This window comes from Ischnura elegans, chromosome X (genome assembly GCF_921293095.1).
Source record: "Ischnura elegans chromosome X, ioIscEleg1.1, whole genome shotgun sequence".
Lineage (NCBI taxonomy): Eukaryota > Metazoa > Arthropoda > Insecta > Odonata > Coenagrionidae > Ischnura > Ischnura elegans.
Window position 1 is genome coordinate 106,203,847 of NC_060259.1, and position 16,561 is coordinate 106,220,407.

A 16,561-nucleotide genomic window follows, 5' to 3' on the forward strand; every position below is an offset into this window, starting at 1 on the left:
CACTCCACGTGACGTCAGAGGGACCTAGTTTCTATAGGAGAAGATAGGAGTTATACATCGTCTGAGATTACCAATGCATGCATGAGGCGCAGAGCTCAGGGAAACATGTCTTAATAATCACCTATTAAAACTGGCTAAGGTCGGAAAGTTTTCTTCGTTTGATAAGGTATTAATAAACCTTATTTAAGCCAAGCGCTACCAGCCAGCAAGGTACTCAGCTACCCGCTAGGATCCTGCGTCCTATCAGCGCTCAGAGCCTCGATCAAGGTCACCTCACAAGGCGGGAGGGGAACCAGAAATACGTCACACGGAGAGATTTCCTTACCCGTCGCGTTTTCGCGCGCTTGAAAATTTTCACTTTTCATTTAATCGCGAAAAATAGATGTCGTCATTTAAAAATCTAAAAGCGTGAAATACGTACTCTAGGAGTAATAATCTTCCGATATAGGCAATAAAAAAATAATAGGAAACCACCCTATTGACGGAGAAGCTCTGATTTTCTGGAAATGGCGGAACAATGCATAGAAATGGTGGTTCATGCGATCTTAAATCTTTAAGTTTTGTGCAAATGACATGACAATAAAGCTGGGGAGTTTTTCTTGAGATATGAAGTGAAACACTTTCCACTTTCCACATAAAGATTTATTATACTACAGTCGACATGTTTCGCTGCACTGCAGCATTATCAAGACTCACTATCAGATAATTCTTTTTAAGGCCTTCTTAAAGTTTTCCTTATCTGATGGTGTCTATCTCATGTTTTTCTTATGTTGTTGTTCTCAAAAACAGTAAAGTACTTTTAGGGTACCTAAATTAGATGAAGGTGCCGAGGGCGATAATAGTGAAAATATCGACGGCGTATTGATGTTCCTTGATGAAGCAGATCGTGACTCAATTTGTTCTTAAATGTGATCGTGTGCTTCAAAGTAAATAATGATGAAGCTTGTAAATATATGAACAACTGAAGGTATGTACTAATAACCGATGCAATCGAAGCAGCAAAATACATAATGCTACCATAATCATCTTTTAACCTTGGAGACTAGGTGATTTTAATGGTAAAAGTTAACGGAAGCATTACGTAATGGTGTGGTGAATTATATGATTTCAATCGAAAGCGTTTAGTGTAAAATTATTTTTATATTTCTTACCTCTAGATACGCAGACTTGCACAGAGGTGACGCTGACTAGCTTGGGCGTTGTATGACCTTGTGTCTAAGCCCGTACTTCCGGTCTATTCAACTCAATTAACTGGTCATACGGCTTGGAAGCCCTCAATTAGGAATTCTATAGCCACAAGCCAGCTCATTAAGAACCACTTCGTCGCAGTAAATCTTCTTCAAGCCAAAAATATTCTTTAAGTAAGTTAGCAATATCTGTGGGCGTTCGACCCAGTGCCCATCGATCCTAAGTGTGTGAATGGGTTTTGTCCTAGAAGCTCATTAGGCAAGTCGTCTCATCCGAATAGACGCTCTCCCAACCCGCTATCCCTACCAAGGCGCTCTCTATGCAGCATCCATCTACGTACACCACGGAGACATAGATGAGTGAAGGCTGGACCATCAAGGATTGGTCGCCGCCACACGTCAACGATGCGATGTTGACTAATCATCTGTCTCACTGTGGCGACATACCTGTATGCATTTAGTATGCCTTTCTAACTCAGCCCCGGAGTATGGTCTGGGGAAATAACGTCGTACGAGATAGAAAAAGAGTGTGATTCTTAATAAACTGCAGTGGCAATTTCAGCATGGGGAATTGAGCAGACGCTCTGAAGTAAACTCTTCAATTGGGCTGAGAACGCATTGAGGGAGAGCCTCTTAACCCTTCCTAACCCAGAGTTGCTTGTGGAAGAAATTAAATTCCAAGACTTCTCATTTTAAAAAAGGGGAAATTTTCTACTCAATTATAGTTCTTGTGGCAGCTACGCATTTTACCATTAAACGTCACAGCACAGAAGAACACGTAGTTTAAATCTTTCTTGGATAGAGCTGAAAATGTATATATTTTTGATGTTACTTAACATCAACATTGGGTTATAATGGGTTAATTGGAAATATTCCACAATTGCGCTCCTCCATAAACAAGAGCCTGCCGCATTGGCTGCGTGCAGAACGCACATTCTCTGCCATCAACTTTGGTCCACACAAACCTTCCCTTAAGAAATGAAATTTATGAAAAAGAGTTTAGAAATAAATGAATATAGAGGTTCATACAAAAAATAAATAATAAAATAAGGGAAGTATGCCTATTCTTTCATTTTCTCTCGTGAGGGTGTATTATGCCCTTTGTTTACAGGAGTCCGTTGCTCAGCTCTCGCTGTCGGCGTTTTCATTTCTGACTGACATTTTCTTCTTACGATTTCTGAAATTTACACACGTTGAAACTATATTAAGGAGTATCAAAGCAGCAACTTTAACCACAATGCCGGGAAAATGTAGGCTATTTTAGGGCTATGTCTAGTATTAGGGTAACACAGCGGTGATAGGAAAACTACCTCCGTCCGAAGCGAGTATTCGAGCCGTAAAATACTACTCGACACCCAAGTCCAAAACAGAAATAAGAAGGTTCTTGGCATTGGCTGGTTATTATCTAAGATATGCCCCTGATTTTTATAGAATAGCCGCAACATTAACGGATGCTGTACAAGGGAAAGGCAAAATAGAGGGGACTGAGGGATGCAATGCAGCCTTAATTAGACTGAACGAGATCCTTAAGACGGAACCAATAATGAGTGCCTCAGACTTTTCAAGAGAGGTAATGTGCCAAACGGACGCATCACATTTGGGAATCAGCGGGGCACGAAGCCATGCAGATGACTACAGATGAGAACACCCTATTTTATATCTGAGCAATAAGTTCAACGAGACTGAGACGAGGTTTAGTACCTCGGGAAAGGAATGCGTCGCAAAAATGTGGGGAGAAAAATACATAAAGTATATTTAGATGGCCCCCGCCCGTTTTAAATTGTTTAATCACAATCCGTTTAGTTGGCTACATCGAACTGCAGGTAGTAATCCAAGGTCAACGGGGAGGTAATTATTAATCTGTATGACTTTGAGAATGTGCATCGGCCGGGGTCAGCTCATTGAAACGGAGAGGATTTGAGCCGGGGATATGACTTTTGAGGACTTGGGAGGTGAGAAGCTGGGAAAAGTGATCATTGTACGATGTTGTTCGGCAAATGGTACTTCACTGGGGCTGAATTATGATATTTGTCTACTGGTGTATTAGCTGTAACATCCCTGGCAAAATTTTGTAAGGAAATGGCAACGTCTGAATGCAAGATATCTTATGCTGATGTGTTTGGTGCGTCGTTGGGTTAGCGTTTGGAGACATTCAGGGCATGTATGTTGCATTGCGAAGGTTTTGTTTAGATTGCTGGAAAGTGATGAAGGGCTACCCTTTTATAAAATAAGGCCGTTTTGCTAATTAAAAAATACATTTTGTTGAAAGACGGTTACATGGAATCGATCTTACAACGGGATAAGAACAGGGGTAGCAACAGAAACTGAATGAAAGTAAAAAACCAGTGAAATTTCGATAGTTTCGTTCCCGGGAGCGAAATGTAGAAACGAAACGAAAGGGATTTGAGTCCGGGGAGCTAAACACGGGGTCGGAACGAAATCGGAGTCAAAACTACTTCCGTTCGAAACTAAACTAAAACTCTGGGAGGAAAGGAAACGCAGATAATGATACGCACTGGAGGCACCACGTGCTTCACCTTCGAACGTTTTAGTTTTAACCCACACACCGAGTATGAAGTATGGCTGAATGAAGTAGAGGTTCGGCTCACCGCCATTAGATGCATGGGGCAATCATATTTTTACCACTAACAGGAGAACGGTAAACGCAAAATGGCCATTCGATTTTTAAGCTCAATGTTTTAACCTCTCTACACGAATGTCAAACGTAATGGGTCGAAACGATTCTGTCTTAACCCCCTCCACTCAATTTTTGGGATCGAAACTTGACTAGGAGTAGCGGAGTTTCGATTTATTTAGTTTCATCCCCAGGAGTAAAATTTCGTCCCGGGTGGAAACTAAATAACTAAATGAATAAAACATATAAATTGTTTCATTACTCCAAAAATATGAAATGTTTTTATGGCTACCATCATTTACAAAAGGTCATGCTAACATAGAAACATTTTAGGCACAGCATTTGAATTGAAGTGGGTACGTACATCTATTATATGGTAGTATATCAAAGAAAAATATCCTCCATAGTTTGCGTTGTAAACAACCAAGACTGCATATTTTTCATAGTTGAGTTATTATTTTTTGATTTCATACATGAATCAGGTAATAAATTATACACTTTTGGGCTTATAAACAAGAAACAACGTTTATATAGCGTAAGGTTTGGCCATGGTAAAGTAATACGTGATCTTCGTAGGGTGAAGTAAGGAGGGTTATATAATAATAACCCCGTATTTCCACTTCTCATGAAAAATCGACGTAAAACCTTGTAAATAAGTAAATGTCTCAAGGGAAGCAAACCTATACTACAAAATAAAGGAAAGGAACTTTCAAGACGGCTCTTTTTTTTAAATTTCTCTAATAAACCTTACATCTGGAGTATGCTCCTATACGGAAGCGAGGCATGGACAATGACCGTAGCGGAGAAAGCAAGGATAGAGGCCTTTGAAATGTGGTGCTACAGAAGAATGATGAAAATCAAATGGATCGACCGAGTTAGTAACGAGGAAGTCCTAAGAAGAGTAGGAGAGAAGAGAAGCCTCATGAAAACTTTAATAAGAAGACGGAACAACCTTATAGGCCACATCTTGAGACATGATGGCCTGATGAAGACAATCGTCGAAGGACAGGTGGAAGGCAAGAATGGAAAAGGAAGACCTCGAACAAAATATATGGAACAAGTAAAGAGAGATGTGAAAGAGAAGAAATACGTAGGTGTGAAAGATTAGCTGATGGGAGAATTGAGTGGAGAGCTGCGTCAAACCAATCCTAGTATTGTTGACCAGTGATGATGAAACCTTTTTGCCGTACAACAATGGATCTCATAGAATTTTTATAAGCTGCACCCCAGCTGAATATACCGTTGTTTAGCCTGGTATTTACTAGAGCGTTATAAATGAGTAAAAAAAAATATGTTGGGCATTTGTTACGGATGAAATAAAAATTAGATATAGTTTGCCTCATACTATTTGTAACATTTTCAACATGTTGACGCCATTTTAAACACTCATCCAGGGTTATTCCAAGATACTTGAAACTAGACACCCGCTCTAAGGGCAAACAATCCCAACACTCATTCATGAGATAATCCTTTGAGTGGTAGTACAAATACCAGTCAATTATATACCTGTTACAAATATTGTAGCAAATGTATTTAGGTTTAATGACACTCATTCTTAATTTATTTGCGTCTAACCAATTCCTGAGATTAACCAAGTCAAATGCATATTATTTTTTACAATGTCCCAATTTTCACTATCGTAACTTAAGGCAATATCATCAGCAAAAGCAGTGATGTGCCCTTTAACTTCAAGATTACGTAATTCATTGATATAAATTAGGAAAAGAATAGGTCCCAAGACTGATCATTGGGGAACCCCACTTGTTGTCACTTTATAATCACTATATACATTATCAATTTTTACACACTGCATTCATGTACAAAGATAGCTCTTGAACCATTTTAGTGGAGTTCCTCGAATACCAGCTCTATGAAGCTTATACATTAAAATGCCATGTTCATTTGTATCAAAAGCTTTGGTAATGTCAATAAACAGACTAGCAGTACGTTTGTTTCTATTGATAGATTCATAAATATGAGTCAAGTATTTCTCTAAAGCGTCCTCCGTTCCCTTTCCACATAAAAATCCAAATTGGTTTTTACTGATTGGTGATTTTTTTCTAGAAATTTGAGCAACCTGTTCTTAACAAGCTTTTCCAGTATTTTAGAAAATATTGACAGCAGTGAAATAGGCCTATAATTCTGTATCAATAACCTGTCACCCTATTTATAAAGGGGTTTGATTACTGCTTTTTTTTGAACTCCTGGAAAAACACCGTTTGTATTACTTAAATTATAAATATACGCCAGAATAGGCGCTAACTCATCAAATTTTTTTTAAAAGTTTAATTATTAAAAGATTAATTTTAAAAGTTTGCTCGTGATTTCATCAAAGCCAGGTGATTTATTCGAGGGAAGGGATTTCACTAGCTTAATTATCTCATCTGGAAGTACCGGCTCAATATACATGGAATTAACGAATGAATATCCACAGTATTCCTTCACTATATTATTTATACCTTTGGAGTAACTATGTTGGTTATTATCTGGTGCATCAGTGGAAAAGTCACTAAATGAACGAGCTAGTAGAATAGGATCAGTAATAATTCCACCTTGTATTTCTAAAGAAATTGATTGTGAACCTCGTGGTGACTGACCAGTTTGCTCTTTGAATACATTCCACTGAGCTTTGACATTACCGGTAACTTGATGAACTTTATGTAAGTAATAATTGCTAGAAGCTACTCTAAGTTCATTTCTTAATTCATTTCTACATTTAACAAATTCCTTGCTTAAACTGTCATTGTATGAATGCCGTCTAAGTTTCTTCAACAGATATTTTTTCTTTCAATTTTTTTCACTAATCTCTTCGTCACCCATGGTTTAAGATTATTTCTAGATTTATTATTAACTATTGGGTCAAAAAGTCAAAGTTGTAAAATGTTGCTTACAATCAACAAAACTTAGGACCTTTCCCCATAATTATGCCAATTTTCATGAATATTGCTCGAAGCAAAGTTATTAAAATTAGAGGTCAAAAATGACACACGGCCCTTGGGACAGTCTGTATAATACAGAACGTATTTGGCCATTTAATCCTCGCAAAAAATGTTGCCAGTTACAAAGGATGGTATTGCGTGAATGGATTCGGAATTTCGTACGCGATAAAATTCAAATAATGGTGTGCATAGCCAATTTCCCAGTTCATAGTACTGCCAAATTGAACCTTCCTGATTGCGTCGCACAGCCCCACGTGAGTACCCAAAACTATTCGCTTCAAATGCCTCGTATTGCCCACAATGTCACCCTTCTCTCGGTCGAGTTCATCGTGGTTCGACAGAGAAAGGTAAAGGCAGAACTTAGAGCCACTTAGTCGATTACGATTCCCACTTGTCGATTTTTAAGTGGCTATGGGTAATCAGTTCATCAGATCGTAGAATAAGTCATTTTGACATGATTGTAAATGCAAGGTCTTGAATTTTCCACAAAAAAGTATATTATTTTTACTGTGTACGGGTCAAGCATTTACATGTCCTCCGGGGACTTTCTAAGTGTTGGACATTTTTTTTCGCAAGCAGTTTTCCGCCTGTTATTTATTCACTCTCCGAATTTCAGAGTATAATTTTTTTTATAAAATTGTCAGTAATTTTAGTAGAGTGCGTGGAATTTCGCGTTCATAAAGCAGTTATCACCAAAGTACGGTAATATTGCGCAGGTTTGTATGATTTTTCTCGAGTTAGTGTATTTTAAAGCTCAAATGAAGTTGGTTTAAAAATACTGAGCTGCACATTGCGTACGCCAAGAGCGAAACGATTTCTTATTGAGATACAAAGATATAAAACTCTTATTAATGGCGATCCTTATCCAAGATAGAGCTGCGTTTAAGTTTCTTGATAAATTGCAGGTATTTGAGGGTTGCTCTCTTGATGTTTTATACATCTTTATTAAGTTTCCTAAATGTTTAAAAACATATTTTGCCACAGTAGTCACGTCGATTGAAGTTAAAAAGCATAGTATTTAAAAATGTGTATACTTCAATCCTTCTACTTCTAAGGTGATACATTTTCCAGGTATTAGAGCCGACATCATTTCATGTATCTAGTGTGATTTGACCTCAATTACCTACTGCAATCATTTTCCAAATACCCAAAAATGTATTATAAGTGTTTTGTTTATAGTACAACTATATTCCAGCCTCAATCCGAAAATTTCGTAAGCTTAGAAAATTATGCCTATGAGTTCTCTATGAATGTACGGAATTTCTAATATAATTTCAAGACAATATGGAGCGGAAATCTGCATTTAGTTGACTACTCATTTCAAGAAGTACTCATCAAAAATTGACGTGGAAATATTTCAACCTACCTAGCCGAAAATTCTAACGTACACTTTTCTCACTCCTGCCATACAGGAAGCGTACGCGAAACGCACAGCAAGCGTGCGGGAAACTTACCATTTTAAGCGTACACCAAATGCTCTTCTTGGCCTGTGTACGTACATTGCTGTGTCGACGCAGTTTTTCTTGATTACAAGAAAGCACTTGAGGAACTGCCACAAAAAAAGTTACTAACAAAACTAAAATCTTACGGCATCGATGATGATGTCATTTCCTGGATCTTTTAGAAGTTTTCTGTGCGACCGCGTGCAAAGAGTTGCACTAGACTCCAACTCCTGTTGTAGCTTCATAGGAATATTGCCTCCATGAGTGGGATATAGATAAATCCCATTGCTCAATGACGTGACTATGAGGGGGATGAGTGGATAGAATTCCTCCCCCCCCCCAAAGCCTCAGAGAAATTAATAAAAATATTCAAAGATATCAGAAAGAAGGCTTCCGCGGAGAGGTGTCGATGATTGGCTGCTTTCAGATTCTCTCCAGCGTCTGTTCATCTCAGGCGGCGATATGCTTCGCAAACGTTGCACTTTGCTTCTTCACTTCGGACCTGAAGAAGCAAACAGCAACGTTTGCGAAACATGTCGTCGCCTGAGATGAACAGACGCGGGAGTGAACCTGAAAGCAGCCAATCATTTAAACATACTGTCTAGTTATGACATGAAAATAAGTGCATCTGCTTAAAGTTAATTCTGTTTTGCCAAAATTATGTAAAAATGTTATTCCAAGCATGTCATTTTTCAAAAATTTGCCATTTACCCCTTCCTCCTCCCCCCCCCCTCGCCACCCCTGGCCATCCCATCCCCCCAAAGCATAATCCTAGCTACGCCACTGCCATAGCTTATGTGTCATCTATAGCGTACATGCTGCGTAGTGCATTTTCGTGGAAGTAAATGAGAATCCTGTGGTGCATATTGGTGATGGTTCACCTCTTGTCTAACACCTCCGTAGATGGCTTACAGGATTTTAGGTACATGTTTTGGTTCGAGTAAGAATGGAATTTTCGCAGATGATGCAGTTTTATACCGAAAAAGTGGCTATTATGTGGGTAGTGGTAGGACTATCAGGTGAATCTTTTTCTTTTATTTTCATGCGTGGGTTAACTCGTCCTTTTCCATTATTTACCTTCGCCATCGTAACTTGGTAATATACAACCGGTAAAGTCTTTTATTACTTAACATCCTTAAAACTTTTAGCTTTCTTTGAACGTCTATCCCTTGTGAAGTTCATGGTGCATTGAGTGATGAATACTTGGCGGGAGCTCACACCGCCTGCTAACATATGAAAGCACTATGTCTTATGACAACATTTACTTAACTGACACGAGGAGAGGGATAGGGTTAGGGATACAATTTACAGTACCGCAAGCCACTCCCAGAGGCCAGAATTTCGTGAATCTTAGCATATCACTTTTAAGACGCCCGTTAAAAACCAGTGAACATTTTATCGGCCCTAATTAATCACTCAACGAAGCTCAGAGCTTTCTTTTCAAATCTGCGCCAGTCACTCAGCTGCTCCGATAAAGTAACTGAAGCCTCGGCATGGAAACGAACAGGTCGAGACGGCCAAATCATGCTCGGAACACTCGAATAGCCCGATAACGTACCCATTCCAAAGTTCTGTTGCCATTTCCGGCGGTCCGCAGCCACCTTTTTAGTAAAGGTAGCAAAGCCATTGATTTTTATCTTAGGAACAGTTCAAAGACGACTTGATCGTACAACTGTCGCAAACACGAAGCAAGCAATCGTATTTTGTTTTATTTTGTTGTCGTAAAAGTTAAAATTTCAGTCAAAGTGGTCAGTTTTCTGGAGGGAGCCCCCAGCTCATAGGGTCGAGGAGAGAGGCCAGCGAGGGTAAGCAACTGGAGGAGAGGGTTGCGGATTAGCGACACTTCGGAGGTTCTACCGTTCTACCACGCCCAAATCAGCACTACCTGTACCACAGAGTGATGACCTCTATGACCTGTGCCGTGGCCCTAGAAAAAACACCTTAAGGTAGAACCTGCGCTTCGAAGTACTGCTTTCATTGGAAAGATAAACTCGACAGCAGCAAGATAGCCAATGTTTTTGTTTACTCCGCGAGCATAGTTGCCAAGTTTGTTTCAATATGGCGGCTGCAAAACGGATCATCATCGCTTTTCTTTGATAAATATCTGCATTAAATGGCCCATAAGATAACCTGAAAAAAGGTTGTATTGGTTGATTATTTGATCACCATTTAGTTGTTTTTGAGGAAGCCTTTTCGGGAAAAATCTTAAGAAATAAAATGCTGAAAAGAGGGACGACTATATTCCACCATATGAGCAATGTAATTTGAGGCTGAATATCTCGATTTTCAAATCCTGTTAGCAGCGCAAAAAGGCAGATGACCCCCAATTATTTTATCGCAGATCGACTGAGGCATCATGTCTCTGCTATGCATGAAAATTTCAGGGCATATTTTCGAATGCCCGTGTAGATATGATTACGCTTGGCGAAATATAAATTCACGTTGTCAGAAGAAGATATACGAGATAAAAATCAAAACTTCTCGCTGAAAATGTCGGGCGAAGTGTACCATCAACTGTATAATTCCTCGAGCTCACATGACATTTTTGCGCGTTCTGCTGTCTCACTACTGCTAGTTTTAGCAAATGTGTTGACTTCAATGAGTTGCTAGTGAGAAACTCACAGATTCAGCGAGTTTTCCCGGATATTCATGGTCTTTACTTTTATACGATTCATTTGTTTAATAAAACAGGCACTAAAGTCCTGAATATTATATTTTGAGGGATAGTGTAGTGATAGGAATGTGAAGTAAAAAATATTGCGACTAGGGTCGCCGTACATACAGACGTCCAATCTGTAAAGATGATATAAGTTTGTATTTTACCTCTGTAGCATTTTAATTCCTACGTATCACTTTGAATTTAAAAATAGTTATTTCGTAATTTCAATGGAAAGGCGAATCTTATCTATCTATCATGAAGGCTGTTGAATAAAATGTAGACATGGGACCATTTATTCCGTGTTAAAAATTATTGTGAAATAAAAATAATTGATTTTACGGCTGTTGATACAGTAAACGTGGTTTTATTACCTTTTTCTGTCATACATTAAATGCATAATTAAGGTACCTAACATAAGTGCCCATCGTGCTTGGGCAAGGTGGCATTATTGGTGGGACATTCTCACCAACACTGCGATTCAGAGAGTATTATATTTTTCAAATATCTTGCAACTCTCCCCTATATTCTCAACGGTGAAATATGGCCCCTACGTCTTAAAAAGTAGCATCTGTGGTAACGAGAAGGCACTCTTCTATATTAGAAAGATAGTAAATTCATAAGGCTAGGGGGAACTTGGTGGGTGCGTTTAAAAATCGTTTTTATAAGTCTGCAAGTTAGTAATTTTTTACGCATGTGACTAAGTCTGACCAATTTATTTTTTCAACCTCGAAAACATCCCGAAGTGACAAAAACTTCTGTCGGAATTTAACTGGTGTTTAATCGCTGATATAAAAGCCTTTTATATTTCGAAATAATTGGCATAGTAATGTTTTGCTCGACCGCCTTCAATTATTGCCTTGTACGAGATATGAGATGAAGGAGATGGTACAAGACGAAGATGTGAGCCGAAATAAGTCGTACACGTTAAAATAATTGCGGAAAAGTGCAAGTATTTTTTATTTTGATACGTCGAAATTTCACTATTTCTCGCCTCAATTCGTTGGATTAATTATGAAACGAAATGTCGGCATGCCTGTGAAAAATATAACTGCGTCTCTAAAATTTATTTTTCAAGCGGATGTTTGCAGTAGACTCAGCACAAATGCGTGCAGTTCCTTTGAAAGTTCTCGTGCCATTCACGATTCTCAGTCAATGTCGACTTCAATGGCATGCTGTTATTTACGCTTGAGAAATCGGTTTAGGCCGTTTGTGCTGTGTAATTGTTCCTGTTTGCTTGGCTCATAGCCTATTAGCAATTTCTCATAAATGCTGTTTAGTGAGAAATTCTTTTCGTAGGGAAGTAAAAAATGGGTGGAACTCCTGGGACGCTCTCGCTTTAGACTCGTTCCCATGAGATTCCAGCGCGGTGTCATATAATTGCTATCGCCTAGTAAAGCACAAGCGATAACCGCGGAGGTTTTGCTAACCCCCCTGATAATTATATTGTTATTCTCACTATCATCAACTTCTCGCCAAGGGTGAAATCTCTTGGGTGTCGTAAAATTTTGTTTTCCTTTTTAGGACAAAAATCATCGTGAAACCAAATCGCTTTTTTGTTCAGTTGATGCAAAAAATCGTACAGCGTTTCCACTTTCTCATTTCCTAGGGTGTCAGCTGCTTTGAAAGCAATTTCAGAACAAATATAATAAAGAGATCCTGCTTTCTTAACGGCTGAAGTTGTTACTGATGATTATTGATACGAATAAGTTCTTATATTCCAATTCCAGAAATTTTTATTGTGCAAATTAATATATTTTTTGTTTTTATATGTGGTAGTGATGGAAATGAAAATACATGAGCGAAAGGGTCGCATGTACAAGGGGGTAGGTGGAAAGGGCACCCACCATCTAAGAAATTTTTGAAGTGAAAGCTTCTTTAGCGGCGTTAAGCACTTTAGCGGGATGGGGAAAAAGCATATAATTCGCGTGAGCGTCACCGACCCGAAACCGCGATCGCTACAGCGAGATATACATAAATATAGTGTGTATAGTGTATACAATGGTATAGGTTGCGTCACCGCTATACTTTTACATACTGAATACTGGCATTTGTCTGCTTCTGGTTCTATACTGTACATATGTACTTTTTCTATACAGTGCGCATTATTTTGTAGACTGTTAATAGAGATTAATATATAGACTGTTAAAGTCTTTTTGTTTTAAAAGCATTAAAATTGGAAATAAAAATCTATAGTGTATATTGTATAAGTTCATTAAATATAAAGAGCTCGTGCATGAACGTGCAGAAGAGTGTACAAGCTATAAAAATACAGGTCAGTACAATTTAAGGCAGTTTCTTTTATGTGCATAGTGAACAATTATAGGTTTAAAGCATATTAAATAATAGAAATAAAAGTGTATTATATTTTAATATATAAATGATGTTACTTTCTATTCATACACATCGTATTTTTTATATTTATTTAATAATAAACAGTTTGCTGAAAAAATAATTTAAACTTTTGTTGAAAAATGAGTATTACTGGAAAAATTAGTTCTTTAATAATATTAAATCTATATAAAAAATAAATGGATAATAATGATTTCAGTTTTCACTTCTGTCGGCCAGTCCCACGACTGCCCCGTTTTTTTTAGCTTTTAATCTGTCTACCTTCTGTCCCTTGTAGTTATAAAATCACTTCGTTTTTATCTACCTATTTTTTAGATTTCCTAATTAATCTTCCTAATTTTCTAAATTTCAAATTTTTACTGAATATAAAATAACATGATTTGCCTTGATTTAAAATAACTTAACTTAATCGTACATCTATCTTACCCCTCAAAGATAGACTTACGCCGCATATGAGTGAGAATGCTTCAGCGTGAACGTCAACGAGGCATTCGCACTCAATTTCCTTTCAATTATTTAGGTATTACCACACAAGGACGAGGGTAGGCCACTTCACGCCCCTCCTTTCAATCCTCTTGGCAGCCGTTCTCATTACTGGCCAGCGGAGCCTTCACGGTCGTTTTTTTACGTAGCTCCAGAATGCCCAATGAAGGGGAGCGAACTGTGACCCATTTGCCGTCGAAGCAAGCGGCCATCTCGTGGATGGATGCCATTCCAATTGCTTGAGTGAATCATTTTTTTCATCTGCTCCCTGCATCTGCAAGGAGGATGGATTATTTGAAGGCGGTGTTTCCGAGTTTTTGGGGTGGTTTAAGTTTCGCCGTCTTGGTTTGACGAATTTTTTGGACCTAATCCCCGACTGATATTTTGAGATGACTTAGTTTTGTTCTGAAAATGCACTACATTAAGTGAAAATTGCTACCACAATTAATAGCATTTCGCTAGTGATTGTCATCAGATTTTTCTCATCATTCGCGATACTTCTATTAATGCATAAACTCCGTGTCTGTTAGCCACTTTACTGGTAGGAAATATATATAATTCTTGGAAATGTACTTTAGTACTGTAACTTTTAGATTTCCGTTGGCTATAATTCAATTAAATACCAGTTTCAGTGCAGGGAAATGACTAGTTTACACCAATAAAAATTTATTTTCCGCAGAGTTGGTAGTAGAGCTTAATCCTTGTGATTGATAATAATTTTTCCCAATAAAAAGATGTTCGAGTTATAACTACGCGAAGCTTACCGATGAAGTAAGAAAAAAGATTTACATTGTGCGTTCCATGTTTCATTTTGATGTGTTAATGAGTGATGACAAAAAATTTCACCAAATAGTAAGCATTGACCCTAATGGGATTGTCCATGTTTTGGTCAAATTAGAATTTGCTAATCCTACCCAAGGACCCCAATTCCTGGCACACTGCGCTCCACGCTCGGAACCGGTGATGCCCTCTCCAGTGTGTCCCAACCTCCTTGTCTGCCCTGCCAAGCCTCACTGCGCTACGTCCGCACGGTGAGAGAGAGGCAACTCGGGACCCAGTCAAGGCTCGCTCCTCGCAGCACGAGCCTCTGCCGCCGTTTTCGGTCCCCACCCGCGCCGCGGCGTTCTTGGCAACGCGTCGTGGCCGATCACCACGCTCGCTTCGAGTGCTGATCGCGACGCCATCGAGAAACGCTCTTCACTCTGCCTACCACGTGCGTCTCCAGTCAATGGGTGAGAGAGATCGCATGCAGTGGGATCCCGTCCGAATCCCTAGAGCGGAGCCGCGATGATCTGTCTATTTTAATCGTGCGAATCCCTCGTCCTTGATCTATTTCGCAGACGAGGTTAGAGATGGCAGCTGGACTAGTTCTGACCGTGCTGTTGGCAGTGGCGTTCGCGCTCGCCGGCTTCATCCAGTACGAGATAGCAGCCGCTGTCATCAAGTTCTCGGCCGACGACTACACAGACTACGTGTCCAAAGTTGGCTTCGTGCCTCTCTTCTGCGAGGAGCACAACTTGACTGAGCTGCCCGCGGTGGATTTCGTGGAGGGCAGCGGCAGCGGTTTGGCCCAGCCGGAAAGAGGGGAGGAGGACGACTATTATCCCGTTTACAAGGTATGTTTTTGTCACTCCCCTCCGCTTCCCCTCCCGCGGCGTTGTATTTATTTACGCCGCCAGGCGGACAGGCAGCACATTCCGTGCGTCGCAGTGGCGGGAGAAAGTGGGACGCCTGACGCCAAGTTCATTGCATCGTTGACGACATCTCGCTCGTGTCGTAGGATCGGTGGTGACGCGGCCGCCATCAACTACTCGTGATTTTTTTAGAGGACGCGCATGTGACGGAAGGAACACGAGCCTTCCCGTGTTTGTGTGGCACACGACTTTCACTACGTTTTATGCGTGTACTTCAATTTTTCATCTGGTTTGAAGCCACTTGCCAAGGGTATTTCTGTTTAAAATTTTAGAGACAGCCCGTAACTTGCCGTAAGTGAGATGTATTGCAATGCTTAGAAAACTTACCATTTTGACCCATTGCCATAGTGGTACGGCAAAAGTTATACCGAGATCCCTGCCACTGAAACCCGCCATATATTTATTTTACCTGGTAAGATGTATCAAAGAACTGCTTTTAATTATTCATTTAGTTATACTCAGGGGCGCCGACCTATGAAAAATATTGGGGGGGCCCATATCGGAGGTCTTTCCCCGGGAAGAGGTTAAATTCAAAGTGTGTCGCAGCACCGAAAAGCTATCATGATTCACACCACCTGATTCAGTTAACCTGCTTAACCTTATAATTATTTGTTTTAACACATTGTTGAATTTATTTTAAAAGGTAACTATCGTCAAACATGGGAGAAAAAAATTACCAAAATATTTTTGTGATTTCACAAAGCATAATATAACTTAATTATTTTCTTGAATTATTGAGGGGGCTCCGCCCCCCCAAACGAATCTTTGAGGGGGCTCGGGCCCCCTCAGGCCCCATGGAGTCGGCGCCACTGGTTATACTCATTATTATCCGAATACCGTTGTAAAATAACTGCATGTATTGCGTATGAGGAGACCAGTTGGCGGTTAGAAGTAAATCCAGATTTACTTAGGCGGGTTAGGATGGGAATCTTTATAGGAGCGTAGTGCAAAGTATTGGCTAAATTTGCTCAATAAATTCGGAGGCGATTTTTTCTGACAAGAAGTATATCCTTCGTGTACAGTCGTGCCATGGTAGACGTGATCATGAGAAGGAAATAAACGATGTAGACTGGAAAATAGAGAAATTAAAAATGCCAATCTTTCCCCGCACTATTAAGAATAGCAGCTGTGTCTCGATTAATAAAAGGGCGTCTCTCGTTTGTTTTTGGCGTC

The 16,561-nt window shown here is 39.5% G+C and overlaps 1 protein-coding gene across 1 annotated transcript in view; it reads left to right on the forward strand.

The window, feature by feature from the left end:
- The window catches only part of LOC124171236 (sialin-like), a 229,792-nt gene that overhangs the window by 40,749 nt on the left and 172,482 nt on the right, over window positions 1-16,561 (forward strand). Inside the window, exons 3-4 of the mRNA XM_046550379.1 lie at window positions 14,671-14,907; window positions 15,035-15,310. Coding sequence (XP_046406335.1) covers window positions 14,671-14,907; window positions 15,035-15,310 — 513 coding nt within the window. The remainder of the gene's footprint in view (window positions 1-14,670; window positions 14,908-15,034; window positions 15,311-16,561) is intronic.